Consider the following 27,475-nt stretch of genomic DNA (forward strand, 5'->3'; position numbering starts at 1 on the left):
TGATCGGCACAACTCGTGGGCCGAAGGGCCTGTTTGTGCTGTAGTGTTCTATGTTCTAATACACCCAATCTATATCTCTCAACATTTTATAAACCTCTATCAGGTCGCCCCTCCACCTTCGTCTCTCCAGGGAGATGAGACCTAGCTTCCTCAACCTATCTTCATAAGGCATGCCTCCCAATCCAGGCAACATTCTTGTAAATCTCCTCTGCACCCTCTCAATAGCTTCTACATTCTTCCTGTAGTGACGCAACCAGAACTGCGCACAGTACTCCAAGTACAGAGTTAAGGAGAATTTTCTTTCTCTGAGGGTTGAGAGTCTTTGGAACACACTTCCCCAGAGAGTTATGGAGGTGGGGTCATAAGAACATAAGAAATAGGAGCAGGAGTAGGCCATCTAGCCCTTCAAGCCTGCCCCGCCATTCAATAAGATCATGTCTGATCTGTCGTGGCTCAGTTCCACATCCCCGCCCTCTCCCCATAACCCTTGATCCCCTCGCTTATCAAAAACCCATCAACCCGCGTCTTAAAAATATTTAGCGAGGCAGCCTCCACCACTTCAACGGGCAGAGAATTCCAGAGATTCACCACCCTTTGAGTGAAGAAGTTCCTCCTCAACTCCGTTCTAAACCGCCCCCCCTTTATCTTGAGGCTGTGCCCCCTAGTCCTACTGTCCTTTCTGAGCGGGAAGAGTCTCTCCACCTCTATCCTATCCATCCCATTCATCATCTTATACGTCTCAATGAGATCTCCCCTCATTCTTCTAAACTCTAATGAGTACAAGCCTAGTTTATTCAGCCTCTCCTCATAGCTCAACCCCCTCAACTCCGGCATCAGCCGAGTAAACCTCCTCTGCACTCCCTCCAAGGCCAAAATATCCTTGCGTAAGTGCGGCGACCAAAACTGCACACAGTACTCCAGCTGCGGCCTCACCAATGCCCTATACAGCTGCAGCAAGACCTCCCTACTTTTATATTCAATCACCCTCGCTATGAAGGCCAGCATCCCATTAGCCTTCCTGACCACCTGCTGCACCTGCAGGCTGGGTTTTTGTGACTCATGCACAAGGACCCCGAGGTCCCTCCGCACCGTCGCCTGCTGCAGTTTTTCGCCACATAAGTAATAGTCCTTCCTACCATTATTCCTACCAAAGTGGACCACCTCACACTTGCCAACATTAAATTCCATTTGCCAGTTCCTGGCCCATTCGCCCAGCCTATCTAGATCCTTGTGCAGACTCTCCACGCCCTCCGCGCAATTTGCTGTTCCACCAATCTTGGTGTCATCAGCAAATATCAACACCGTACACTCGGTTCCCTCCTCCAGATCATCTATATAAATGGTAAATAGCTGAGGCCCCAGCACCGACCCCTGGGGCACTCCACTAGTCACCAACCGCCAATCCGCATAGCACCCATTAACCCCCACTCTCTGCCTCCTATTTGACAACCAATCCTCTATCCACGCTAACACCCTACCCCCAACTCCATGCCCCCTTACCTTCTGCAATAACCTCTTGTGAGGTACCTTGTCAAACGCCTTCTGAAAATCAAGAAAGACCACAACCACCGGCTCTCCTCTATCCACCGCCCTAGACACATCCTCATAGAACTCCAATAAATTTGTCAGACACGACTTCCCCTTAACGAAACCGTGCTGCATCTGCTCTATCAAGCAATTCCCCTCAAGATGCCTCACTATTTCCTCCTTGATGACGGATTCTAACATTTTTCCTACAACAGACGTTAAACTAACCAGCCTATAATTCCCTGCCTTTTGCCTGCCACCCTTCTTAAACAACGGCGTAACATTAGCCGCTTTCCAATCTTCCGGCACTTCCCCGGAATCCAGCGACGTTTGGAAAATAACCACCAAGGCATCCACTATCACCTCCGCCATTTCTTTCAGAACCTTCGGATGCATTCCATCCGGTCCTGGGGACTTGTCCACAATCAGTCCCTCCAGTCTGTCGAGCACCGCCTCTCTAGTAACAATAATGTCATTGAGACCCTCCAGTCCTACCACCTTTCCATCGCTAACACCCGGCAAATTAGTCACGTCCTCCTCCATGAAGACCGAAACAAAAAAGTTATTCAAGACCTCAGCCATTTCCCCATCCCCTACCACTAAGTTCCCCCTCTCATCCTCTAAGGGTCCAACGTTCACCCTAGCCAGCCTCTTCCTTTTTATATATTTATAAAAACTCTTGCTATCCTTTTTTATATTAAGCGCTAGCCCAGCTTCATAGTTTCTCCTACCCTTCTTTATCAACTTCTTTGTCAATCTTTGTTGACATTTAAACCTCTCCCAATCCTCTTCTCGCCCACTACTCTTAGCTACTCTAAACGCCTCCGCTTTTAATTTAACAGTTTCCTTCACCTCCTTCGTTATCCACGGCTTATTACCTCTCCTCCTACTGTCCTTTTTGACCATCGGAATAAATTTCTGCTGAGCACCAAGAAAGATCTCCTTAAAGATCCTCCACTGCTCCTCAGCAGACCTACCTTCCAACGCACTCCCCCAGTCAACATTCGCCAATTCTTCTCTCATCCTACCGTACTCCCCTCTGTTCAAACAAAGGACGCGTGTCCGGGAACCCACTTTCTCCTCCTCCATCTGCACCAGAAACTCCACCATACAATGATCACTTTCCCCAAGAGGATCCTTCACCACAAGGTCCCTAATTCTACCCGCCTCATTACGTAACACCAGATCCAAGATAGTTCGCTCCCTCGTCGGCTCCAACACACACTGTTCAAGGAAACTATCCCGGCAGCATTCCAAGAACTCCTCCTCAAGCCCACCGCGTCCAACATGGGTCGACCAATCAATATGTAGATTGAAATCCCCCATAATTATCGCTGTTCCATTCCTGCACGCCGCACTTATTTGCGCGTTAACAGCCTGCCCCACCTCCAGATCATTATTCGGGGGCCTATAGATGACACCCATCAGCGTCTTCCTCCCTTTGCTGTTCCTAATCTCCACCCACAATGATTCCACTTTCTGCTCTTTGGTTCCTGTATCATCCCTTGCTACCACCCTGATGCTATCCTTAATCAGCAGAGCTACACCCCCCCCTTTTTCCTCCCACCTATCCTTCCTAAACACTTGATACCCCTGGACATTCAGCTCCCAGTCCCTGTCACCTTGCAGCCACGTCTCTGTAATGGCCACCAGATCATATCCATTTGTGCTGATCTGCGCCACCAGCTCATCCACTTTATTCTGAATGCTTCGTGCATTCAGATAAAGTGCCTTCATCCCAGCCTTCACCTGGACCCTATTTGCCAGAACGCCACCAACCATACTCACGCCCCCTACCCCTTTATTATTGGGACATCCTCGGCCTCTTCCCTTACTTGTACCCTCTCCTTAACTTTAGACCCCGTAATGTCAACTACCCTCGCACCCCCCGCACCCCCCCCCCCCCCAATTAGTTTAAAGCCCTGTCTACAGTCCTATTTACACGATACGCCAGGAATCTGGTCCCAGCATGGTTCAGACCAACCCCATCCCACCTGAACAGGTCCCACCTACCCCAATACTGATGCCAATGCCCCATAAATTCAAACCCATTCCTCCCACACCAATCCCTGAGCCACCCATTCACTTCCTTAATCTTATCAACCTTACGCCCGTCTGCACTCGGTTCAGGCAGTAGCCCAGAGATGACCACCTTGTCGGTTCTACTTTTTAATTCCATTCCCAGCTTTTCATACTCCCCCATCATTGTTTGAGATCTGACGCACTATGTCAGCAAATTTGAAAACTGAATTGAGGGGAATTTGGCCACACAGTCATAGGTGTATGAGTATAGTAGGGGGCTGAGGACATAGCCTTGTGAGGTACTGGTTTTGAGGATGATCATGGTGGAGCTGTTGTTGCCTATTCTTACTGACTACAGTCTGTGGGTTAGAAAGTCTAGGATCCAGTCGCAGAAGAAGGAGCCAAGCGCCAGGCCATGGAGTTTTGAGATGAGCTTTGTTGGAATGCTGATGTTGAAGGTTGAGCTGGTCAATAAACAGGAGTCTGACATAATTGGCTGTCTTTGAGTCCCAGAAATTATGGATTTGGGATGCAGATCCTGGTATGTCTCATGTCCCTGCGCACTCGCTGCCCTCAGTGTACAACACTGTCATCCCATATTTAAACAAAGCAGAAAGTGGCTTGAGGCTTTGAGGGGCATTTATTGCCCATGGCAACATGGTGGTGATGATGTGGGTATGCCGGCGTTGGACTGGCGTAAACACAGTAAAAAGTCTGACAACACCAGGTTTTAGTCCAACCTATTTATTTGATAATATACTCACAAGCTTTCGAGGGACACCCTCTTCGTCAGATGAATGGAGAGTAATGGTAATGGTGGTAATGGTGGTGAGCAGACTTCTTCAACTGCTGCAGTCCATGTGGTGTCATTCTACTCTAACCCAGTAATATTGCTCCCAGATGTAATTAACAGAACGAGTCAGAAATGACTTGAGTACTATAGATACTAAAAGAGCTCTGAGTAACCCGTCAATGAATATTTTTAAGATAAAGGTGAATAGATTATTGACCAACAAGGGAGTCAGAAGTTATTAAGTGCAGTTGGAAATGTGGAGTTGAGGCCACAATTAGATCAGCCATGATTTTATTCAAGCTGGCTTTAGGGGCTGATGGGCCTATTCCTACTTATAATTTGTATGTTCACTCACTTCACTATGAGGCCATTAGCCCTAATTAATGTTTTTAATGAAAAACTAACACTAATTGTGGAATCTGATCCTAAAACACTGAGCAAATTTCCAGAGATCTATTCAATAAAAATATAATTTGATCAGAACGTTAAACAAGTTACTCTAATGAAAGAGGTGGTCAAAGAGGGGCATTTTATTGTGAATCCCGTGTGCATTTTAAAAATATTAAATTAAGAGAATGGTGCTTTGAATATGTCTGGTATTTGTGAAGTAAATAAAACATAAATAAAAGAATAAAAATTAACATGGAAAACTGGAGCTTAAAAACCTTAACCTCCTTATGAAGTCTTTGTGCTCAAAGCACTTTCATGGTTCCAGTCCTAGCTTTGCAAATAACCAATCCATGCTTGGAATAGTGGTGAGCTCCACTAGCCACTATACAACATTGAAAGAGAAAGTAACTGGTATTGGATGAGTTATTTTCACTACTTCATCCATCAGTGATGGTCCACAGCACAAGTTGGTATCGTCAGAGGCCAGAACATGAAGAAATACCAGCACTTCCTTTGGCCACATACTTGTAGAATGTAACGTTAAATCTTGTCTTTGCACTACATTTGTCAGCATATGTACAAAGAAACCAGGTGGGAGATCAAAGGGCAAAGAGTTTCAACAGACACAATCTGGAATCTTGAGTCCAGTGAACACAGTTGCTGTGAATACATTTGACAGTAACTTACAAAAGTAGTGTCTGATTGCTGCTGAATTTATTTTTAATCTGTAGAATGCAGAGAGTTAATTATTTGCATATCTGAGAGGTTATTTGCTTTCTGCAGTGCATTGGTTAACAGTTGTGAACTGTTTCTTGCCCATTTCAGGCAGTCACTTTTTATGGTTCATCCATGCATAAAGGTGCAACACCATCAGGCCAGCCGTTGGAGATAGATTCTGCCAGCAAGCCTGCCTTGGTAACTAACAGTGGACTGGTCCTCTTTGGCAATGATGGAAACATGGTAAGACTCTATTACACTGATGTCTTATTATCATGGAATGATTCCTTTTATAAATCTGAGTCTTCTGAAATTCTGCTGATCTTTCTGCAGAAGCATAATTTCTCAAAATTAACCCTGAACAGTAAAATAACTCATGAAGACTAAAGTAAGTTGGCTCATGCCATGTGAATAGATTCAGAAGCTGTGAAAGTACCAGATCGTGCTGAAATATTTGTCTCTGTAAGGTTTTACTAAGGTTGTTTATAAATGTGTAAAGATAAAAACAGCAAGCATCATTCCAAATGAAGATGCTTTATATCCAAGAATTTTTTTAAATAAAAGTATTTTTTTAAATAAAAGTATTTTGTTTGTTTTCCTTTCCTTTGTCTGTGGTAATTCATGCCCACCACCTATTTTGCACCGTCATGTCACAGTATATCACACTCACTGTTCATTCTGCACAGTCAGTGTCAGAGTGTATCACACCCACTGTCCATTCTGCACTAGAAAGCTAGTGAGTGTACCATCAAATAAATCTGGTGTTGTCAGACTTTTTACTGTGTTTACCCCAGTCCAATGCCGGCACATCCACATCATTCTGCAGTGTCACAGTGTATCACACCTACTGTCCATTCTGCAGTGTCACATTGTATCACACCCACTTCTGGTAGTGTGGCGACCAGATCTGGATGCAGTATTCCAAATGTGGCCTAACCAACGTTCTATATCGCTGCAACATCATACGCCAACTTTTAGACTCTGTGCCCCGTTCTATAAAGGCAAGGCACCCACTGTCTATTCTGCAGTCAGTGTCACAGTGTATCACACCCACAGTCTATTCTGCAGTCAGTGTCACAGTGTATCACACCCACAGTCTATTCTGCACAGTCAGTGTCACAGTGTATCACACCCAGTCTATTCTGCACAGTCAGTGTCACAGTGTATCACACCCACAGTCTATTCTGCACAGTCAGTATCACAGTGTATCGCACACACTGTCCATTCTGCACAGTCAGTATCACAGTGTATCGCACACACTGTCTATTCTGCACAGTCAGTGTCACAGTGTATCACACCCACTGTCTATTCTGCAGTCAGTCAGTGTATCACACCCACTGTACACTCTGCAGTCAGTGTCATGTTGTATCACAACCATTGTCCATCCTGCACAATCACTGTCACATTGTATCACACCCACAGTCCATTTTTAACAGTCATTGTCACAGTTATCATAACCACTGCCATTCTGTACAGCTTCCAGTGTATCACACCCACTGTCCATTCTGCACAGTCAGTTTCCAGTGTATCACACCCACTGTCCATTCTGCACAGTGTCACGGTGTCATATCCACTGTCCATTCTTCAGTCAGTATCACACCCATTGTCCATTCTGCACAGTGTCACAAAGTATCATACGCACTGTCCATTCTGCGCAGTGTCACAATGTATCACACCCACTGTCCATTCTGCACAGTGTCACAATGTATCACACCCACTGTCCATTTTGCGCAGTGTCACAATGTATCACACCCACTGTCCATTCTGCACAATCAGTATCACAATCTATCACACCCACTGTCCATTCTGCACAGTGTCATGGTGTATCATACCCACTATCCATTCTGCACAATCATTATCACAATCTATCACACCCATTGCCCATCCTGCACAGTCAGTACCGCAATCTATCACACCCACTGTCCATTCTGCACAGTGTCACAGTGTATCACACCCACTGTCTGTTCTGCACAGTGTATCACACCCACTGACCATTCTGCACAGTCATTGTCAAAGTTTATCACACTCACTGTCCATTGTGCATAGTGTCACACCGTACCATACTCACTGTCCATTCTGCACACAGTGTCACAGCGTATCACACCTACAATCCATTCTTAAGTCATTGTCACAGTGTCTCACACCCACTGCTGAGTCTGAACATTGAACACAATCCAATGTCAAAGGATTGATGCAGAATGACTGCTCGGCACTGCATACTCAACTAGAAACATAGAACATAGAACATTACAGCGCAGAACAGGCCCTTTGGCCCACGATGTTGCGCCGACCAGCTTTTAAAAAAAAACACTAACCCACTAATCTAAACCAATCCAGTACGGCACAGTAGAGGGTCTTTGGCCCTCAATGTTGTGCCAAGCTATGTCCAAACCCAAGATCAAGCTATCACACTGGGCCATCTTTGTAAATCCAACCTTCTGGCTCCAAATCTGAGACTGAATTTTAAATTCTTCTTAATTGGTGTTTGCATTATTAATGCTGCACTGGTGTTGGATTGGACCTGGAACCCTTTCATTTGGTATTGTTGAATGGCAGTGAATACAGAAAGTTATGGAGCTTTTCCACACTGTTGTTTTGAGCACAGTGTTCTTATAAGCCTTTCTCCAATCTAATTGTTCTTCTGGCAATCTGAGTATGTGCAGGTTTTCAGCCTGCTGTGAGAAAGACCTGTTACTAGTGCTCCTATTTTCATAGTTATTACTATTATTGCTGATTTACTCTTACTATTGAACTTCGGGTTTTTTATATAAAGAAGTTTAAACAATGCATTTGACCACCTTGCCTGTGATCTCAAGTTACCACAGTTATTTGATATTTTGATGCCATGTCTACACCTTATATGATGTGGAGATGCTGGTGTTGGACTGGGGTAAGCACAGTGAGAAGTCTCACTGTGTCACTCATCTGAAGAAGGAGCAACACTCTGAAAGCTTGTGCTACCAAATAAACCTGTTGGACTTCAATCTGGTATTGAGAGATTTCTTACTGTGCTTATACCTTCTATCTCAGCTTAGTGATGTTTGTTGTTTTTTGCAGCTAGTTGTTCGGAACCTTCAGTTTGAAGATGGGAAAATGATTCCTGCTTCCAAATACTTCTCTGCTGATGACAGCGTCGCAGTAGAACTGACTGAAGAAGAGAAAAAAGTTGCTGAGGATATAAGGGTAGGGCCACGTTCTGTAGCACAAACGGGAGACTTTTTATTGTATTCTTATTGTTTTCACTGTCGATATTTGTTCTCTGCCCTTTTTTGTTCTAAATCCTAATGATGGCTTTATTTAATCTGAAATATTATTCATTTATAATGGATTGCTAGTCCATTATAAGGGTAAGGCTCAGACATTATATCCTGTGAGCTGTTCACTATCATGTCATCTTAATGATGTTTAAGATATGAGAGAAAATCAAAATAGTTACTGATGGGCAGGGAGGTGGTTGAAGTGAACTGGGCTAGGGTTGGATTCAGCATAGTTGAGCTAATTATGAATTAACAAAACATTAATTTGAAATGAGCAGGTGCTGTCCCAGTATCCTCGCCACCATTTCTCCCTCATTGGCCTCATTGTTGTTTATGGATATTAGAGGATTGCAGCAGCAATCCAAACAGACAGTCTCATTATCAAGTATTTAATTGTCGGTTTTGATAAATGAATGGGGTTATTTGGTAATCTAGATAATTGGAACAAAGATTTCCAGGTTATTCAGAATGTAAGTAGGTAAACTTGACAGCAGGTGTCTTTGGGCTGCATGTCCTTGTGTTCATCCTATTTTTCCTTCTAACGTTTCCTTTCCTTTGCAAAATGCTGCCAATCATTGCTGTTTAATCTTTAAAGAATGCAGCAGCTGAATAAGAGTTTCCTTGACAATCCTCAGCTTCTATATCAGTTGCAGCAGAGGATAGTAGAAACAATACTTACTTTCTCCTGTTGATCGAGAGCAGTTTCAGTATGAACTCAGGGCAATTTGAGGGTACTTTAACAACCTTCAATTTAACTCTGCAATGTTATTTGTGTAAATCAGATTTACAATGCTGTGTGAATGATACTGCACTGCAGCTCTGGATGTTCACACCACATATTTGTGTTTCAAGAGCCTTGACATGGAGTCAGATTAGAATTATGCTGAAGACATCCAGTTGTGTCTCACTGCTCCCTCACTCCATTGTCAGACTATTTGACCATACTGGATGAGCAGAAATTCACTTCAGTTAGAGGGACAAAGACTGAAACCATTGTGTTTCGTTCCCACCACAAACCCTGTTCCCAAACTGCTATTCCCTTCCTTCTCCCTGGCCACAGTTTGAAATTGAAACAGATTGCGGATGACACAAAGATGGCTGGACTTGCGGATAGCGATGAACACTGTCAGAGAATACAGCAAGATATGAATAGGCTGGAAAATTGGACAGAGAAATAGCAGATGGAATTTAATCCGAATAAATGCGAAGTGATGCATTTTGGTAGAACTAATGTAGGGGGGAGCTATACAATAAATGGCAGAACCATCAGGAGTATAGACGCACAGAGGGACCTGGGTGTGCAGATCACAGATCCTTAAAGGTGGCAATGCAGGTGGAGAAGGTAGTGAAGAAGGCATATGGCATGCTTGCCTTTATAGAACGGGGCACAGAGTCTAAAAGTTGGCGTATGATGTTGCAGCGATATAGAACGTTGGTTAGGCCACATTTGGAATACTGCATCCAGATCTGGTCGCCACACTACCAGAAGGACGTGGAGACTTTGGAGAGAGTACAGAAAAGGTCTACCAGGATGTTGCCTGGTATGGAGGGTCTTAGCTATGAGCAGAGATTGGGTAAACTGGGGTTGTTAACAAAGAACAAAGAACAAAATCAGCCTGGGAAACAGGCCCTTCGGCCCAACGAGCCCACGCTGCCATCTCAACACCACCTGTCTACCCATGACCCCTATCTAATGTTTTATGGCCATCCAGATTGAGGGAAAACTGATTTAGGGACAATTTATTCCTGCCAATCAGCCTAACAGCACATCTTTGGGGTGCGGGAGGAAACAGGAGCCCCCGGAGAAAACCCACGCAAGCACGGGGAGAATGCGCAAACTCCCACAGACACCGGCCCAAATCCACGTGTCTGCACAGCAATCAGCGATAGTCACTGAGCTGTCGTCTTGTCCAGTTTAGGCACACACTAACGACATGAAGCACTAGGCCAATCTCGAACAACCAAGAGCAGCCCCAGTACGACCCATCGCATGTATGCCCCTCGTTGGACACGAGGTGGACCGACTTAAAACCTGTGAATGAAAAGAGAAAAACATTATTATCATACTATACCCATTTACATTTCTAGTGACACCCCAATGCTAATGACCCTTAAAGGTTCTCCTATATCCACCCATCTCCAACTCAGTCATGTGCTTGTCTAAGTTACTCTGAAAGGACTCTAGCGTGTTTGCTTCCACCACCTTACTTGGCAGAGCATTCCATACCCCCACTACCCTCTGTGTGAAAAACCTCCCTCTAATATCCGTGTTGTACCTCTCCCCCATCACCTTAAGTCCATGGCCCCTTGTCCTACGTGACTATCACAGGAAATAGCTTACTTCTGTTTACTCTATCTATACCCTTCATAATCTTATATACCTTTATTAGATCCCCCCCTCAGTCGGCGTCTTTCAAGGGAAAAGAGCCCCAATTTCTTCAATCTTTCCTCATACCCCAGTCCTTCCATACCAGGCAACGTCCTGGTAAACCTCCTCTGCACTCTCCAGAGTCTCCACGTCCTTCCGGTAGTAAGGCGACCAGAACTGGATGCAGTACTCTAAATGCGGCCTAACCAACGTTCTGTACAACTGCAACATTAGACTCCAGCTCTTATATTCTATACCCCTTCCTATAAAGGCTAACATACCATAGGCTTTCTTCATCACACTCTCCACTTGCACTGCCACCTTCAAAGACTTGTGCACTTGCACCCCCAGGTCTCGCTGCGACTCTATACTCCTTATGGGCTTACCCTTTATCATATAACTCCCCCCCTACATTATTCTGGCCAAAATGCATCACCTCACATTTATCCAGATTAAACTCCATTTACCATGTATCTGCCCAATCAACTAGCCTAGAAAATATCCCACTGTATTGCCAGACACTGCTCCTCACTGCCTGCCAATCCAGCCATCTTGGTGTCATCAGCAAATTTGCTGATCACACCACGTACTCCCTCTTGCAAATCATTTATGTACACTACAAAAAGAGGTCCCAGTACTGAGCCCTGTGGCACACCACTAGTGACAGACCTCCAGCTAGAAAAAGACCCCTCCACAACTACTCTGACTCCTCTTTGCAAGCCAGTTCTCTACCCATCTAGATACCTGGCCATGTATCCCATGAGCTTTAATCTTCTGTACCAACCTACCATGAGGGACTTTGTCAAACGCCTTACTGAAATCCATATAGACGACATCAACGGCTCGTCCTTCGTCAACCGTTTTTGTCACCTCCTCATAGCATTCTACCAGATACGTAAGGCAAGACTTCCCCTTGACAAAGCTATGCTGCGTATCCTTAATCAGATCGCAACGCTCTAAGTGCGCATACATCCTATCCCTAAGAATCCTCTCCATCAACTTACCTACCACTGACGTTAAGCTCACTGGCCTATAGTTACCCAGGCTATCCCTCCTACCCTTTTTAAACAATGGTACCACGTTCGCTATCCTCCAGTCCTCTGGGACCTCACCTGTGTCCAAAGAAGAGACAAAGATTCGTGTCAGAGGCCCAGCAATCTCATCCCTCGCCTTTCTATGCAGCCTAGGATAAATGCAATCGGGCCCCAGAGATTTATCGGTCTTAATGCCCTCTAAAAGCCCTAACACTTTTTCCCTCATAATCAATAGATCTTTCAATCAGTCTACCGCTCCCTCAATGACCGTACTAGACATCAAGCCCCTCTCCTTCGTGAATACCGACGCAAACTATTCATTCAGGATCTCCCCCATTCCCTCTGCCTCTAAGCACAATTCCCCACGTCTGTCCCTGAGAGGACCGATTTTACCCCTAGCCACCCTTTTGTTCTTAAGATAGGAGTAAAACGCCTTTGGATTCTCCTTAACCCTACCTGCCAAAGCCATCTCATGCCCCCCTTTGCTCTCCTAACTCCCCGTTTGAGTTCCCTCCTACTCTGTATTCCTCCAACGCTCTCTCCGTTCCCAGCTGCTTAGACCTGGCATACGCCTCTCGTTTCTTCCTAACCAGGTCTTCTATATCTCTAGTAATCCACGGTTCCCTAATACTACCTTTCCCATCCTTTCTCCTAACTGGCATATGCCTTTCCTGCACCCTTTGCAGTTTTCCCTTGAAAGACTCCCACATGCCTAACGTGGTCTTGCCTTCCAACAGCCTATCCCAGTCTGTATCCCTAAGCTCCTGCCTAATCTGGCTGTATCTAGCCTTCCCCCAATTTAGCACCCCCCCCTTAGGACAGCTCTCATCTTTTTCCATTCGTATCCTAAAGTAGACAGAGTTGTGGTCACTATTAGCCACATGTTCGCCTACTGCAACCTCAACCACCTGACCTGGCTCATTTCCCAGAACTAAATCAAGTATCGCCCCCTCTCTAGTCAGGCTATCTACATACTGTTGCAAGGATCCTTCCAATACACATCTTACGAATTCCTCCCCATCAGAACCCCCAGCTCTAGGCACCTTCCAATCCACCCCAGGGAGATTAAAATCTCCCAGTACAACAACCCTATTCTTCCTACACTTATCCAAAATGTCCCTACATATACCCTCTTCCACTGCCCGCAGGCTATCAGGTGGCCTATAGTACACTCCTAGCATAGTAATGGCCCCCTTCCTATTCCTCAACTCCACCCACAAAGACTCAATGTCCAACCCCTCCATGTTATCCTCCCTCTGCACTGCTGTGATCTGCTCCCTAACTAAGAGTGCCACTCCCCCTCCTCTTTTCAACCCTCCCCTGTCACACCTAAAACACTTATACCCTGGAACATTTAGCTGCCAGTCCTGCCCCTCCTTTAACCACATCTCTGTCACTGCCACCACATCTAAATTCCTCACGAACATCAAGACCCTAAATTCATCCAACTTTCCCATCACACTCCTCGCATTAAAACAGATGCACCTAAAACCCTCAGGCCCTCTCAGATCCTCCTTCTCCTGGGGGATTTCCCTATCAACTAGACTTCCCCGACCTCCAACTCACTCTGTCTCTCTCCTCCCCACCCCCCCTCCATACTAGTTTAAACCCTGCCTAAACACTCCAGCCAACCTCCCAGCTAAAATATGTGTCCCCTTCCCATTTAAGTGTTCCCTATCCCTCTTATACAAGTGCCCTTCCTTTGCAAAGACTTCCCAATGGTCAACAAAACTAAAACCCTCTGTCCTGCACCAATCCCTTAGCCATGCATTCAGCTGCAGGATCTCATTATTCTTATCCCTGCTATTGCTGGGCACTGGCAGCAGCCCAGAGATCACCACCCTGGAGGCCCTACACTTCAGCCTGGCTCCCAACTCTCTGAACTGCGTACGTATTTCCCCCCTACTCTTCCTTCCTACGTCCTTCTCTCCTACATGTATAATTACATCCACCTGGGTCCCTTGGCCCTTCAAGATTCCCTCTACCCTCTCCGACACATCCTGTACCCCAGCTCCAGGAAGGCAGACCACCATCCTGGACTCCCGCTTTTGCCCACAGAACCACCTAGCAATTCCTCTAACCCTCCCATCCCCCACCACTATCTCACATCCAGCCCCCTTCCTTCCCTCTGAGGCATTTTCCTCTTCCCCTCATGCCCTTTCCACCTCAGTTGGTGCCTTACCCCTGCTATCTTGAGAGACTACCCCTGGGGTAGCCTTTGGAACATTACTCTTCTTTTTCCCCTCCCTAACTGTAACCCACCCATTCCCCCCTCCTTGACTCTGAGGTCCCCTCCTGAATCTGGTTCCTATTCATTAATGCCTCATTTTCCCCTCACTAAAAATAAATCCTCCAGCCTCAGCTCCAGTTGCCTAACCCAGGCCCTCAAACGTTGCAACTCCAGACATTTGGTGCAGATGTGGACTCTCTGGAGATGCTGTGTCTCCAAGAACTCCCACATATTGCACCTTACACAGCTGACACATCTCCCCATGGTCCCTGCCATTTGCCTACCCTCAGACCTATGGACACACTTTGAAAAACTTGACCAATAACTCACTTTGCCTAACCCTGCCTTGCCAAAGCCCTTGCAGTATTCACTCAGCACCCACCTCACTCCACTGCCTGCTATCTACTGTGGCCTTGTTTTTATACTCCCTCACTCCCTTCCCAACAGCCCTTGCACCTAGGACCCTCTATGGAAAGCACAAAGGGAAAAAAAACCCCCACAACCCAGCAATGCAATTTAAAAAAAAACACAGTACACTCACAGATTACACTCACCAGCCACCAGTACACTGCTCCAGAGAACAATGTTCTCCCTGGAAAGACAGGGGTTGAGGGGTGACCTAATAGAGGTGTATAAAATTATGAAAGGCATAGATAGGGTGAACAGTGGGAAACTTTTTTCCAGGTCAGAGGTGACAAACACAAGGGGTCACAGGTTCAAGGTGAGGGGGGCGAAGTTTAACTCAGATGTCAGAGGGATGTATTTTACACAGAGGGGGATGGGGACCTGGAATGCACTGCCAAGCAAGGTGGTAGAAGCGGACATGCTGGTATCGTTTAAGACTTACCTGAATAGCAGCGTGAGCGGACTGGGAATGGAGGGATACAAATGAATAGTCTAGTTGGAAGCATGAGTGGCGCAGGCTTGGAGGGCCGAAGGGCTTGTTTCTTGTGCTGTATTGTTCTTTGTTCTTTGTGGCACCCTATTTAACCCTGAGATTTTCTAATTCCAGCTTTCCATCAGCAAGCCCATCTCCCTACATTTCCATAACATCATCTGCTGTCTCAGCTCACGTGTTGCAGAAATTTCTAGTTTCAGACTGGATTCCTGGCCAGTATTCATCTTCATCCCCATAAACATGATCTCATCTTAAACTCTGCCATCTGTATCCTAAATCTCACAAAGTCTCAGTTACCTGTCACTTGTCTGTTCACTGATTTACCATGGGTCCTGATCGACCAATATCTCCAATTTTAAAAATGTCATCCTCTTGATTTGATCTCTCAATGGCCGTATCTCTCTGTATCTTCTTCCAGCCCTAAAATCCCTCTCTCCATGTCCTGCCCACCAGGCGAATCTTAGAGGATGGGGGATGGACCACGCAAAGGTCCGTTGACCTGTTGCGGGATTTTCCGGTTTTCAGGTGAGCACGGCCAGAAATTCCCACCCATAGTTTCTTTGAATTTGACATCTTGTTCATCACCACTTCATTTGCCCATTGATACCACACCTTCAACCGCCTTGGCCCTAAGCTCTGTAATTCACTCCCTTAACCTTATTATCTCTCTCCTCCCATGTGATGCTTCATAAGGTCCACGTCTTCACAACTCCTAGAATCATCCAGTCTGTGAAGTGCCATAGGAACATAGGTTTCAGATTTCTATCTAGATCATTGGGACCTCTTCTGGGACAGGTGGGACCTGTACAAGAGAGAGAGATAGTAACAGGGATGTTGAGGAGCAGATAGGGAAACAGACCCTGGAGAGATGTAGTAATAACAGAGTTGTCATGATGGGAGACTTTAATTTCCCAAACATCAATTGGAATATCCCTAGGATAAGGGGTTTGGATGGGGAGGAGTTTGTTAGGTGTGTTCAGGAGGGTTTCAAAAACAAACAAAGAACAACCCAGCACGGGAAACAGGCCCTTCGGCCCAACAAGCCCGCGCCGCCTCATCATCCTACACCTATTCTACCCTGCGTGTCTACGAATAGAACCCCTGACTTAGCCAGATTCAGGGGAGAATAGTGTCAATTTGGTAAAACCAATCAGCCTAAGAGCACATCTTTGGGGTGTGGGAGGAAACCGGAGCGCCCGGAGGAAACCCACGCATCCACAGGGAGAATGCACAAATTCCCACAGACACAGGCCCAAATCCATGTATCTGCACAGCTAGCAGTGCTAGTCACCGAGTTTCCTGACACAGTATGTGGATAAGCCTACAAGAAGAGAAGCTGTACTTGATCTGGTACTGGCTAATGAACCTGGACAGGTGTCAGATCTCTCAGTGGGAGAACATCTTAGGGATAGTGATCATAACTCTATCTCCTTTATACTAGCATTGGAAAGAGATAGGATCAGGCAAGTTAGGAAAGTGTTTATCTGGAGTAAGGGAAAATATGAAGCCATCAGGCAAGAAATTAGATGAGTAAATTGGAAGGAGGTATTCTCGGGAAAAAGTACTGAAATAAGGTGGCAGATTTTCAAGGAATGTTTGTCTGGAGCTCTGCACGACAACATTCCGATGAGACGGAGATTTTGATAGGTTACAGGAACCGTGGTGCACAAAAGTTGTAATGAACCTAGTCAAAAAGAAAAGTGAAGCGTACAAAAGGTTCTGAGAGCTAGGAGATGTTAGGGATCTAGAGGAGTATACGGCTTGTAGGAAAGAATTTAAGAAGGAAATTAGGAGAGCCAGAAGGGGTCATGAGAAGGCCTTGGCAGGTAAGATTAAGGAGAACCCTAAGGTGTTCCACAAATATGTGAATAGTAAAAGGATGAGATGTGAAGGAATAGGAGCTATAAAATGTGAAGTTGGGAAAGTTTCTACAGAATCGGTAGAAATAGCAGAGGTGCTTAATGAATACTTTACCTCGGTATTCACGGTGGGAAAAGATCTGGGTGGTTGTACTGCAGGCTTGCGGCTCACTGAAATGTTTGAGTATGTGGACATTAAGAAAAAGGATATGTTGGAAATTCTGAATAGCATCAAGATAGGTAAGTCGCTGGAACCGGATAGGATGTACCCCACGTTACTGTGGAAGGCAGGGAAGAGATTGCAGAACCTCTGATGACGATCTTTGTGTCATCGATGGAGACGGGAGAGGTTCTGGAGGATTGGAGGATTGCGGATGTGGTTCCTATATTTAAGAAAGGGAATAAGAATAGCCCAGGAAATTACCGACCGATGAGTCAAACCTCAGTGGTTGGTAAGTTGATGGAGAAGATCCTGAGGGACAGGATTTATGAACATTTTGAGAAGTTTAGTATGCTCAGTAGTAGTCAGCACGGCTTTGTCAAAGGCAGGTCGTACCTTACGAGCCTGGTTGAGTTCTTTGAAAATGTGACTAAATACATTGACGAAGGAAGAGAGGTAGATGTGCTTTACATGGACTTCAGCAAGGCGTTAGATAAGGTGCAAAACTTCTTGAGAAAGTGAGAGGGCATGGGATCCAAGGCGCTGTTGCCTTGTGGATCCAGAACTGGCTTGCCCGCAGAAAAAAGTCTGACAACACCAGGTTTAAGTCCAACCGATTTATTTGATAGTACACTCACTAGCTTTCGGGGTTAGTCCCTTCGTCAGGTCCAACACCGGCATATCCACATCTTGCCCGCAGAAGGCAGAGAGTGGTTGTAGGTGGGTCTTTTTCTGCATGGAGGTCGGTCACCAGTGGAGTGCCCCAGGGATCTGTTCTGGGACCCTTGCTGTTTATAATTTTCATAAGTGACCTGGATGAGGAAATGGAGGGATGAGTTGGTAAGTTTGCTGACAACACAAAGGTTGGTGGTGTTGTGGATAGTTTGGAGGGATGTCTGAAGTTGCAGTGTGACATAGATAGGATGCAAGACTGGGCGGAGAAGTGGCAGATGGACTTCAACCCGGATAAATGTGTGGTGGTCCATTTTGGCAGGTCCAATGGGATGAAGGAGCATAATATCAAGGGTAAGACTCTTAGCAGTGTAGAGGATCAGAAGGACCTTGGGGTCTGGGTCCATTGGACTCTTAAATCGGCCTCGCAAGTAGAGGATGTGGTTAAGAAGGCATATGGTGTACTGGCCTTCGTCAATAGAGGGATTGAGTTTAGGAGTTGGCAGATAATGCTGCAGCTTTATAAGACCCCAGCCAGACCCCTCTTGGAGTACTGTGCTCAGTTCTGGTCGCCTCATTACAGGAGGGATGTGGAAGCTATGAAAGGGTCCAGAGGAGATTTATAAAGATGTTGCCTGGATTGTGTGGCATGCCTTATGAGGATAGGCTGAGGGAGCTCGGTCTTTTCTCCTTGAAGAGACAAAGGAGAGATGACCTGACAGAAATTGTATAAGATGTTGAGAGGTATAGATCGGTGGATTCTCAGAGGCTTTTTCCCAGGATTGAAATGGTTGCTATGAGAGGACAAAGGTTTGAAGTGCTGGGGAGTAGGTACAGAGGAGATATCAGGGGGAAGTTTTTCACTCAGAGAGTAGTGGGTGAGTGGGATCGGCTGCCGTCAGTGGTGGAGGCAAATTCGATAGGGTCTTTTAAGAGACTTCTGGATGAGTACATGGGACTTAATAGGATTGAGGGCTATAGGTAAGCCTAGTAGGTAGGGATATCATCGGCACAACTTGTGGACGAAGGGCCTGTTTGTGCTGTAGTTTCTGTCTTCTATGTTCTAGACAGCTTACACCTGAACTACAATAAGAACATAAGAACATAAGAAATAGGAGCAGGAGCAGGAGCAGGGAGGTTAGCTGGAGTGTTTAGCCAGGGTTTAAACTAATAGGGAGGGGGGGTGGGGATGTGACTGATAGCTCAGTAGACACTGGGGTCGGGAGGGAGTTGGGTGATAGGGTAGGTTTGGGTGAAAGGAAAATTATCAGGGAGAAGGAGGTTCTGAGAGGCACTGGTGGGTTGGACTGCGTCTGTTTCAATGCGAGGAGTGTGACGGGTAAGACAGATGAGCTTAGGGCCTTGATGTTTGTGAGGAAGTTAGATGTGGTGGCAGTGTCGGAGATGTGGTTATGTGAAGGGCAGGATTGGCAGCTGAATGTTCCTGGGTATAAGTGTTTTAGGTGTGACAAAGGAGGGTTGAAGAGAGGTGGTGGGGTGGTGTTGTTAGTAAAGGAGCACATCACAGCAGTGCAGAGGGAGGACAATATGGAGGAGTTAGGGATTGAGTCGCTGTGGGTGGAGTTGAGGAATAAAAAGGGAGAGATTACGATGCTAGGGGTATACTATAGGCCACCCAACAGCCCGAGGTCAGTGGAGGAAGGTATTTGCAGAGGCATTTTGGATAGGTGCAGAAAGAATAAGGTGGTTGTAGTGGAGGACTGTCAGGTGACACAGCAGGATATAGATAGGTTGGTATATTGGGCAGATAGATGGCAGATGGAATTTAATCCTGACAAATGCGAGGTGATGCATTTTGGAAGGAATAATGCAGGGAGGAGTTATGTGATAAAAGGTAGACCAATTAAGAGTGTAGAGATACAGAGGGACCTGGGAGTGCAGGTGCACAACTCTCTGAAGGTGTCGACACAGCTAGAGAAGGTTGTGAAGAAAGCTTATGGAATGCTAGCCTTTATAGGAAGGGGTATGGAGTATAAGAGCTGCCGTCTAATGCTTCAGTTGTACAGAACGTTGGTTAGACCGCATTTGGAGTACTGCGTCCAGTTCTGGTCACCTTACTACCGGAAGGACGTGGAGACCCTGGAGAGGGTGCAGAGGAGGTTTACCAGGATGTTGCCTGGCATGGAAGGACTGAGTTACGAGGAAAGGTTGGAGAAACTGAGGCTCTTCTCCTTAGAAAGACGGAGATTAAGGGGTGATGTGATAGAGGTATATAAAATACTGAAGGGAATAGATAGAATAGTAAACAGTGATAGGCTTTTCCCTAGATTGGGGACAATTACGAGAGGTCACGATCTAAGGGTGAGGAGGGAGAAGTATAATTTGGATATGAGAGGAAGGTTTTTCATGCAGAGGGTCGTGGGGGTATGGAACGCGCTACCGAGTAGGGTGGTGGAGGCAGTCATGTTGGACTTGTTTAAGGTTTACTTAGACAGACACATGAGCGAAGCAAGGATGGAGGGTTATAGTAGAGGGTATTAAATAGGGTCAGAGCCTCGGGACGACACCGGAAATGTAGTTTTATATGCTAACGTATCGTCTTTTTATTCCACAGGGTCGGTCCACCTTGTTGTCAAACGAGGGGCATGCACACGGTGGGTCGTGCGTGGGCTGCTCTTGGAGGTTCTGGGAGTGGCCTAGTACTTCGTGTTGTTGTGTGTGCTTAATCCTGGACCAGCAGATGGGCACCGCAACAGCTCAGTGACTATCACTGCTAGCTGTGCAGATACATGGATTTGGGCCTGTGTCTGTGGGAGTTTGCGCATTCTCCCTGTGGTTGCGTGGGTTTCCCCCCGGGCGCTCCAGTTTCCTCCCACACCCCAAAGATGTGCTCTTAGGCTGATTGGTGTACCAAATTGACACTATTCTCCCCTGAATCTGGCTACGTTAGGGGTTCCACTCACATACACACGGGGCAGGGTATAGAACATAGAACATATAGAACATAGAACATTACAGCGCAGAACTAGTGCGGCGGCGCGGGCTCGTTGGGCCGAAGGGCCTGTTTCCCATGCTGGGATGTTCTTTGTTCTTTGTATCTAGCCCTTCGAGCCTGCCCCACCATTCAATAAGATCATGGCTGATCTGAAGTGGATCAGTTCCACTTTCCCGCCTTCTCCCCATAACCCTTAATTCTCTAGTCTATCAAAAACCTATCTACCCGTGACTTAAATATATTTAGCGAGGTAGCCTCCACCACTTCAACGGGCAGAGAATTCCAGAGATTCACCACCCTTTGAGTGAAGAAGTTCCTCCTCAACGCTGATCTAAACTGACCCCCCTTTATCTTGAGGCTGTGCCCTCCAGTCCTGCTTTCCTTTCTAAGCAGGAAGAATCTCTCTACCTCTACCCTATCCATCCCTTTCATTATCTTATACGTCTCTATAAGATCCCCCCTCATCCTTCTAAACTCCAATGAGTACAGACCCAGTCTATTTAGTCTCTCTTCATAGTCCAACCCCCTCATCTCTGGTATCAGCCTAGTGAACCTCCTCTGCACTCCCTCCAAGGCCAACATATCCTTGCGCAAGTGCGGTGACCAAAACTGCACACAGTACTCCAGCTGCAGCCTCACCAGTACCCTGTACAGTTGCAGCAAGACCTCCCTACTTTTATATTCTATCCCCCTCGCTATAAAGGCCAACGTCCCATTCGCCTTCTTGATCACCTGCTGCACCTGCAGACAGGGTTTTTGCGACTCGTACACAAGGACCCCCAGGTCCCTCTGCACCGTAGCATGCTGCAGCTTTTCACCCTTTAAATAGTAATCCCTCCTACTATTATTCCTGCCAAAGTGGATAACCTCACACTTGCTAACATTATACTCCATCTGCCAGGTCCTCACCCACTCGCTTAGCCTACCCGGATCCTTGTGCAGACTTTCCACACCCTCCACGCAATTTGCTTTTCCACTCATCTTTGTGTCATCAGCAAATTTCGTCACCCTACACTGAGCCCCCTCCTCCAGATCATCTATATAAATGGTAAATAGCTGAGGCCCCAGCACCGATCCCTGCGGCACTCCACTAGTCACCAACCGCCAATCAGAATAGCACCCATTGATACCAACTGTCTGCTTCCTATTAGACAACCAATCCTCTATCCACGCTAACACCTTACCCCCAACTCCATGCACCCTACAAAGAACAAAGAACAAAACCAGCCCGGGAAACAGGCCCTTCGGCCCAACGAGCCCGCGCCGCCATCTTAACACCACCAGTCCCCCCCCTCCACCCATGACCCTTGTCTAATGCTTTATAGCCATCCACATTGAGGGAAACTAATTTAGGGACAATTTATTACTGCCAATCAGCCCAACAGCACATCTTTGGGGTGTGGGAGGAAACCGGAGCACCTGGAGAAAACCCACGCAAGCACGGGGAGAATGCGCAAACTCCCACAGACACTGGCCCAAATCCATGTGTCTGCACAGCAATCAGTGATAGTTACTGAGCTGTTGTCTTGCCCAGTATCTGGTCCAGTTTAGGCACACACTAACGACATGAAGCACTAGGCCAATCTCGAACAACCAAGAGCAGCCCAAGTACGACCCATCGCGTGTATGCCCCTCGTTGGACACAAGGCGGACTGACTTAAAACCTGTGAATGAAAAGAGAAAAAAAACATTATTATTGTACCATATCCATTTACCTTACCAGGGACGCCCCAATGCTAATGACCCTTATTTAAAATAATCTCCTATATCCACCCATCTCCGACCCACTCATGTGCCTGTCTAAGTTACTCTTAAATGACTCTAGCGTGTTTGCCTCCACCACCTTACTTGGCAGAGCATTCCATACCCCCACTACCCTCTGTGTGAAAAACCTCCCTCTAATATCTGTGTTATACCTCTCTCCCCTCACCTTAAGTTCATGGCCCCTTGTCCTATGTGTCTCTATCATAGGAAATAGCTTACCTCTTACTCTATCTATACCCTTCATAATCTTATATACCTCTATTAGATCCCCCCTCAGTCGCCATCTTTCAAGGGAAAAGAGCCCCAATTAATTCAATCTTTCCTCATACCCCAGTCCTTCCATACCAGGCAACGTCCTGGTAAACTTGCTCTGCACTCTCTCCAGAGCCACCACGTCCTTCCGGTAGTAAGGCGACCAGAACTGGACGCAGTACTCTAAATGCGGCCTAACCAACGTTCTGTACAACTGCAACATTAGACTCCAGCTCTTATATTCTATACCCCTTCCTATAAAGGCTAACATACCATAGGCTTTCTTCACCACACTCTCCACTTGCACTGCCACCTTCAAAGACTTGTGCACTTGCACCCCCAGGTCTCGCTGCGATTCTATACTCCTTACGGGCTCACCCTTTACCATATAACTCCCCCCTACATTATTCCGGCCAAAATGCATCACCTCACATTTATCCGGATTAAACTCCATTTGCCATGTATCTGCCCAATCTACCAGCATATCAATTTCCAGCTGTATTGCCAGACACTGCTCCTCACTGCCCGCCAATCCAGCCATCTTGGTGTCATCAGCAAATTTGGTGATCACACCACCTACTCCCTCTTCCAAATCATTTATATACACTACAAAGAGAAGAGGTCCCAGTACTGAGCCCTGCGGCACACCACTAGTGACAGACCTCCAGCTAGAAAAGGACCCCTCCACTACTACTCTCTGACTCCTCTTTGCAAGCCAGTTCTCTACCCATCTAGATACCTGGCCATGTATCCCATGAGCTTTAATCTTCTCCACCAACCTACCATGAGGGACTTTGTCAAACGACTTACTGAAATCCATATAGACGACATCAATGGCTCGTCCTTTGTCGACCGTTTTTATCACCTCCTCAAAGAATTCTACCAGATTCGTAAGGCAAGACTTCCCCTTTACAAAGCCATGCTGCATATCCTTAATGAGATCACAACGCTCTAAGTGCTCATACATCCTATCCCTAAGAATCCTCTCCATCAACTTACCTACCACTGACGTTAAACTCACCGGCCTATAGTTACCCGGGCTATCCCTCCTACCCTTTTTAAACAACGGTACCACGTTCGCTATCCTCCAGTCCTCTGGGACCTCACCTGTGTCCAAAGAAGAGACAAAGATTTGCATCAGAGGCCCAGCAATCTCATCCCTTGCCCCCCCTAAGCAGCCTAGGATAAATGCCAGCGGGCCCCGGAGATTTATCAGTTTTAATGCTACCTAAAAGCCCTAACACTTCTTCCCTCGTAATCGATAGATCTTTCAATTGGTCTACCGCTCCCTCGATGACTGTACCAGACATTAAGCCCCTCTCCTTCGTGAATACCGACGCAAAGTATTCATTCAGGATCTCTCCCATTCCCTCTGCCTCTAAGCACAATTCCCCTCGTCTGTCCCTGAGAGGACCGATTTTACCCCTAGCCACACTTTTGCTCTTAAGATAGGAGTAAAACGCCTTTGGATTCTCCTTAATCCTACCTGCCAAAGCCATCTCATGCCCCCTCTTTGCTCTCCTAACTCCCCTTTTGAGATCCCTCCTACTCTCTCTGTATTCCTCCAACGCTCTCTCTGTTCCCACCTGCTTAGACCTGACATACGCCTCTCGTTTCTTCCTAAGCAGGTCTTCTATATCTCTAGTAATCCACAGCTCTCTAATCCTACCTTTCCCATCCTTCCTCCTAACCGGCACATGCCTTTCCTGCACCCATTGCAGTTTTCCCTTGAAAGACTCCCACATGCCTAACGTGGTCTTGCCTTCCAACAGCCTATCCCAGTCTGTATCCCTAAGCTCCTGCCTAATCCAGCTGTATCTAGCCTTCCTCCAATTTTGCACCCTCCCCTTAGGACAGCTCTCATCTTTTTCCATTCGTATCCTAAAGTAGACAGAGTTGTGGTCACTATTAGCCACATGTTCGCCTACTGCAACCTCAACCACCTGACCTGGCAAGGATCCTTCCAATACCCATCTTATGAATTCCTCCCCGTCTGACCCCCCAGCTCTAGGCACCTTCCAATCCACCCCAGGGAGATTAAAATCTCCCACTACAACAACCCTGTTCTTCCTACACTTGTCCAAAATGTCCCTACATATACCCTCTTCCACTGCCCGTGGGCTATCGGGCGGCCTATAGTACACTCCTAGCATAGTAATGGCCCCCTTCCTATTCCTCAATTCCACCCGCAGAGACGCAATTCCCAACCCCCCCATGTTATCCTCCCTCTGCACCGCTGTGATCCGCTCCCTACGAGCGCCACTCCCCCTCCTCTTTTCAATCCTCCCCTGTCACACCTAAAACACTTATACCCTGGAATATTTAGCTGCCAGTCCTGCCCCTCCTTTAACCATGTCTCTGTCACTGCCACCACATCTAAATTCCTCGCGAACATCAAGGCTTTAAGTTCATCCGTCTTACCCGTCACACTCCTCGCATTAAAACAGATGCACTGAAGACCCTCAGGCCCACTCAGATCCTCCTTCTGGGAGATTTTCCTATCATCTAGACTTACCCTGACCTCCAACTCACTCCCGCTCCCAGTGCCTGAGCTGTCTCTCTCCTCCCCACACCCCCTCCATATTAGTTTAAACCCTGCCGAAACACTCCAGCTAACCTCCCAGCTAAAATATGTGTACCCCTCCCATTTAAATGTTCCCTATCCCTCTTATACAAGTGCCCTTCCTTTGGTAAGACTTCCCAATGGGCTACAAAACTAAAACCCTCTGTCCTGCACCAATCCCTCAGCCACGCATTCAGCCGCAGGATCTCATTATTTTTATCCCTGCTATTGCTGGGCACTGGCAGCAGCCCAGAGATCGCCACCCTGGAGGCCCTGCACTTCAGCCTGGCTCCCAACTCCCTGAACTGCGTACGTATTTCCCCCCTACTCTTCCTTCCTATGTCCTTCTCACCTACATGTATAATTACATCCGCCTGGGTCCCTTGGCCCTTCAAGATTCCCTCTTCCCTCTCTGACACATCCTGTACCCCTGCTCCAGGGAGGCAGACTACCATCCTGGACTCCCGCTTTTGCCCACAGAACCACCTATCAATTTCTCTAACCCTCCCATCCCCCACCACTATCTCACATCCGGCCCCCTTCCTTCTCTAAACTTCAGTAGCAACCTTTTATGAGGCACCTTATCAAATGCCTTTTGAAAATCTAAAAACACCACATTCACAGGTTCCCCTCTGTCTACCGCACTAGTCACATCCTCATAGAAATCCAATAAATTTGTCAAACATGACTTCCCCTTAACAAATCCGTGCTGTGTCTGCTTGATCAAGCCTTTCTTTTCTAGGTGCCTCGCTATTTCTTCTTTGATGATGGATTTAAGCATTTTTCCAACTACGGACGTTAAACTAACCGGCCTATAATTCCCTGCCTTTTGTCTGCTACTTTTTTTAAACAGTAGCGTAACATTAGCCATTTTCCAATCTTCCGGCACTTCCCCGGAATCCAGCGAATTTTGGTAAATAATTACTAAGGCATCCTTCTATCTTTAAGATCCTGCAAACTATTCGTGTCCTCCTCCGTGAAGACCGAGGCAAAAAACTTATTTAAGGCCTCAGCCATTTCCTCATCTCCCACCGCTAAGTATCCCCTCTCATCCTCTAAGGGTCCAACATTCACTGTAGCCAGCCCCCTCTTCTTTATATATTTGTAAAAACTTTTACTGTCCTTTTTTATATTTAGTGCTAGTTTAGCTTCATAGTCTATCTTTCCTTTCTTTATCACCTCCTTAGTCATCTTCTAATCGCCCACTACTTTTAGCCATTCTGAACGCATCAGCTTTAATTTAATACTCTCCTTTATTTCCTTAGATAACCACGGCTGGTTATCTCTTCTCCTACATTCCTACTCTACAAGTGGGCCAATATACTTACAGGGAGGTTTGCTTGTGTTATTGGGGAGGATTAAAACTAGATTTGTAGGGGCTAGGAACCAGAGTGCCAGAGCAGATAGTGGAGCGGGGATGAAAATAGATGATGTTAATAGTTCATGCAAAATCATAAATAGAAGGGTTGTGTGCGGTGGTAATAATCTTCTGAGGTGTGTCTATTTCAATGCCAGGAGTGTTATGGGGAATGCAGACGTGCTGAGGGTGTGGATTGACACATGGAATTATGACATTATAGCCATTAGTGAAACTTGGCTACAGGAGGGGCAGGACTGGCAGCTCAATGTTCCAGGGTTCAAATGTTTCAGATGCGATAGAGGCAGAGGGATGGAGGGTGGGGGGGTGGTATTGCTAGTCAGGGAAAATGTTGCAGCAGTGCTCAGGCAGGACAGATTAGAAGGCTTGTTTACCGAGGCCATAACAGGAAAGGTATGACCACATTAATGGAGTTGTATTATACACCACCCAATAGACAGCGAGAATTGGAGGAGCAAATCAGCAGAGAGATAGCAGACAACTGCAGGAAACAGAAAGTTGTGGTAGTAGGGGATTTTAATTTTCCACGTATAGATTGAGACTCCCATACTGTTAAAGGCCTAGACGGGTTGGAGTTTATAAAATGTGTTCAGGAAAATTTTCTAAATCAATATGTAGAGGTACCAACTAGAGAG

General features: G+C 46.5%; 1 protein-coding gene across 1 annotated transcript in view; it reads left to right on the plus strand.

Annotated features, from left to right (window-relative positions):
* Window positions 1–27,475, plus strand: part of LOC145355253 (mitochondrial 10-formyltetrahydrofolate dehydrogenase-like) — a 120,685-nt gene that overhangs the window by 47,436 nt on the left and 45,774 nt on the right. Inside the window, exons 7-8 of the mRNA XM_080207122.1 lie at window positions 5,558–5,692; window positions 8,507–8,632. Coding sequence (XP_080063248.1) covers window positions 5,558–5,692; window positions 8,507–8,632 — 261 coding nt within the window. The remainder of the gene's footprint in view (window positions 1–5,557; window positions 5,693–8,506; window positions 8,633–27,475) is intronic.

Source organism: Carcharhinus amblyrhynchos, chromosome 19, assembly GCF_965287045.1.
Source record: "Carcharhinus amblyrhynchos chromosome 19, sCarAmb.v2.hapA, whole genome shotgun sequence".
NCBI lineage: Eukaryota > Metazoa > Chordata > Chondrichthyes > Carcharhiniformes > Carcharhinidae > Carcharhinus > Carcharhinus amblyrhynchos.